Source organism: Chaetura pelagica, unplaced genomic scaffold (genome assembly GCF_000747805.2).
Source record: "Chaetura pelagica isolate M959 unplaced genomic scaffold, ChaPel_1.0 scaffold344, whole genome shotgun sequence".
In the NCBI taxonomy this organism is placed as follows: domain Eukaryota; kingdom Metazoa; phylum Chordata; class Aves; order Apodiformes; family Apodidae; genus Chaetura; species Chaetura pelagica.
This window is the reverse complement of record NW_009953098.1, coordinates 1,388,346-1,390,399: the sequence shown is the minus strand read 5'-3', so window position 1 is coordinate 1,390,399 and position 2,054 is coordinate 1,388,346. Positions and strand designations below refer to the sequence as shown.

The window sequence follows — 2,054 nt, the reverse complement described above, 5'->3', positions numbered from 1 at the left end:
AGCAGGAGCCTGGCATCCTGGGCCGACTGAACATCTGCAACAGGAGAGCAAAACGGGTGCAGGTTACACAGCAAGTTCTGGCCCAGACACAGGGGTTGTTCACACAGACATTTCTGGCTTACAGAGCCTCAGCCAGCAGCACATCCCAGTGCAGCACTGGGATCCTCCAGCCAGACCAACGTGCTGAATATAAACACAGCATAATAGACTGCATCCCAGCTTCTTCCAGTGCAGGGAAAAGACTGATGTGCTAGGCAGAAGAGGGAGTGAACTCCCCTCCTTCCCCTTATAAAGCAGGCCTGGCACCACTGCAGGTAAATGTGGCACCTCCGTGGGTCAAGGAAGAACTGAGAGGCAGGAGGCAGCAACTCACCAGGGAAGGTGATGAAAGCCTGACCCCTCATCCGGCCGCTCAGGAGGCGGAACTGGATGGGTGGGCTGCCCTCCTTCTGGAAGCGAGCAAACAAGGACACGAGGTCCTTCATCACCACCCGAGGGCCCAGGTTCTTCAAATACAGCACCTGTTTCAGAGAGACAGAGGCTCAGCTGGCATTGCCCAAACAGGTATCTTTCAACCCAAGTCCATCCACCTCAAAGGTGTGAATTAGGTCAGCTCCTCTGCCACCCCAGTGTCCTTCTTCCACCCACATGCTAACAGTGGAGTTTGGAAGACAGGTAGGTGTACAAGAAAGGCAGCTCTGGACTCAAGGCATCATCACACCTGCCTGCACTGAGTGCTGATAGCTCCAGCTATTTATAAAACACAACAAGCTCCAGCTTGTTACAGTTTGAGTAAAGTCACAGCTGGTCTCAGTCAGGCCCAAACAAGGAGAGGAAATCTTGATCAGTGACCTGCCAGAGCCAAGAAGGGCTGGGGTCTGAAGTACAGCTCTTTGGCAGGGCAGGCAACTTCCCAATAGATGCAAAGGTCCCCTTCCCTCCCAGAGTGGTGGCTCCTCTCCCTTACCCAGGAGGAACAACCAAGCATGTTCCAGGCAACAGTCAGTCAACAGCAAAGAGGAACCTTTGTCTGCTGAAGCAGCTTCAGGGCATGCTGGTGAGGAGGAAGAATAAATCCTGGCTCCTGACAACATACCTTGCTGGGCTCCCCAGGGTGGTAGGATGAGAACCTGGGTATATGCTGGAGCTCTTCCTCTGAGAGACGGTTCTTGCAGATCTCCTCCTCTGGGACAAACTCTACAGGATCTTTGATAATCACATGTCTTGGAGGGGACTGGTGGGGCCTCGCTGCAGGAAGAGTGAGACTTCTTGCTTGTTCTGCCTGCTTTTCCTGGTCAGGAACTGATGAGTCCTCAGCCACAGGCCCCTGTGCATCCAGGGAAGGGCACAAGCATGGGTCACTCTTGGTAGGCTGGACTTCTTCAGGCTCCTTCTTGCTCAGCAGCTCTTGGTAAACACTCTCCAGATGAACCATGGGGTCCTTTTCATCTGTTACCTTCTTCTGAGTGTCATCTAATCCACAATAGATAAGCACAGTGATATGACTACAACCAAAACCCTGGAAAAATCCACAGACTGTTAGACTGCAGTTATATCAGAGAATGGATGATCTCTCTCTAGCACCACACAGGCCCCTCGTGTCACTCAGTGCAGCTCAGTGGGGACTCTGGGCTCTATGAAAACATAATCCCAGCTGCTTTTCCACATACCAAGGAGTACATGCTGCACTAAAACTCTGCTCTTCAGAGATGGACTTTACAAGCCTCTATATTAAACCCCTCAGAGAGCCCACTCTCTATCTGCTCATTTAAGAGAGGAAAATATCTCCTCCCACGCAGTGCAAAAACAGCATCTCATCTTCAGGGACAGAAGGCCAGACAGAATTGTGATAAGACTCCCACACAGCCGGGTTCTCATGCTGGAGCAAAGGCAGGGACAGCTCCGTGCCCACAAACCTTGGTGGTAGAGTGCCCGGAGGAAGGAGTGCCGGTCTGTTCCCTGGAAGAGGGCGTTCTCAATCTCCATCTCCCTGCGGCTCAGCTGCTTGCTGCCTGCAAACCTCTGGGGCAGAGCCAGGATGCGCTGACGCTCTT

The 2,054-nt window shown here is 52.7% G+C and overlaps 1 protein-coding gene across 1 annotated transcript in view; it reads right to left on the bottom strand.

Moving 5' to 3' along the window:
* Positions 1-2,054, bottom strand: part of RBM41 (RNA binding motif protein 41) — a 6,728-nt gene that overhangs the window by 329 nt on the left and 4,345 nt on the right. Inside the window, 4 exon segments of the mRNA XM_009997200.1 lie at positions 13-34; positions 374-521; positions 1,097-1,473; positions 1,917-2,054. The exon segment at positions 1,917-2,054 is cut by the window's right edge and continues 17 nt beyond it. Of these exon segments, the coding sequence (XP_009995502.1) occupies positions 13-34; positions 374-521; positions 1,097-1,473; positions 1,917-2,054 (685 nt within the window).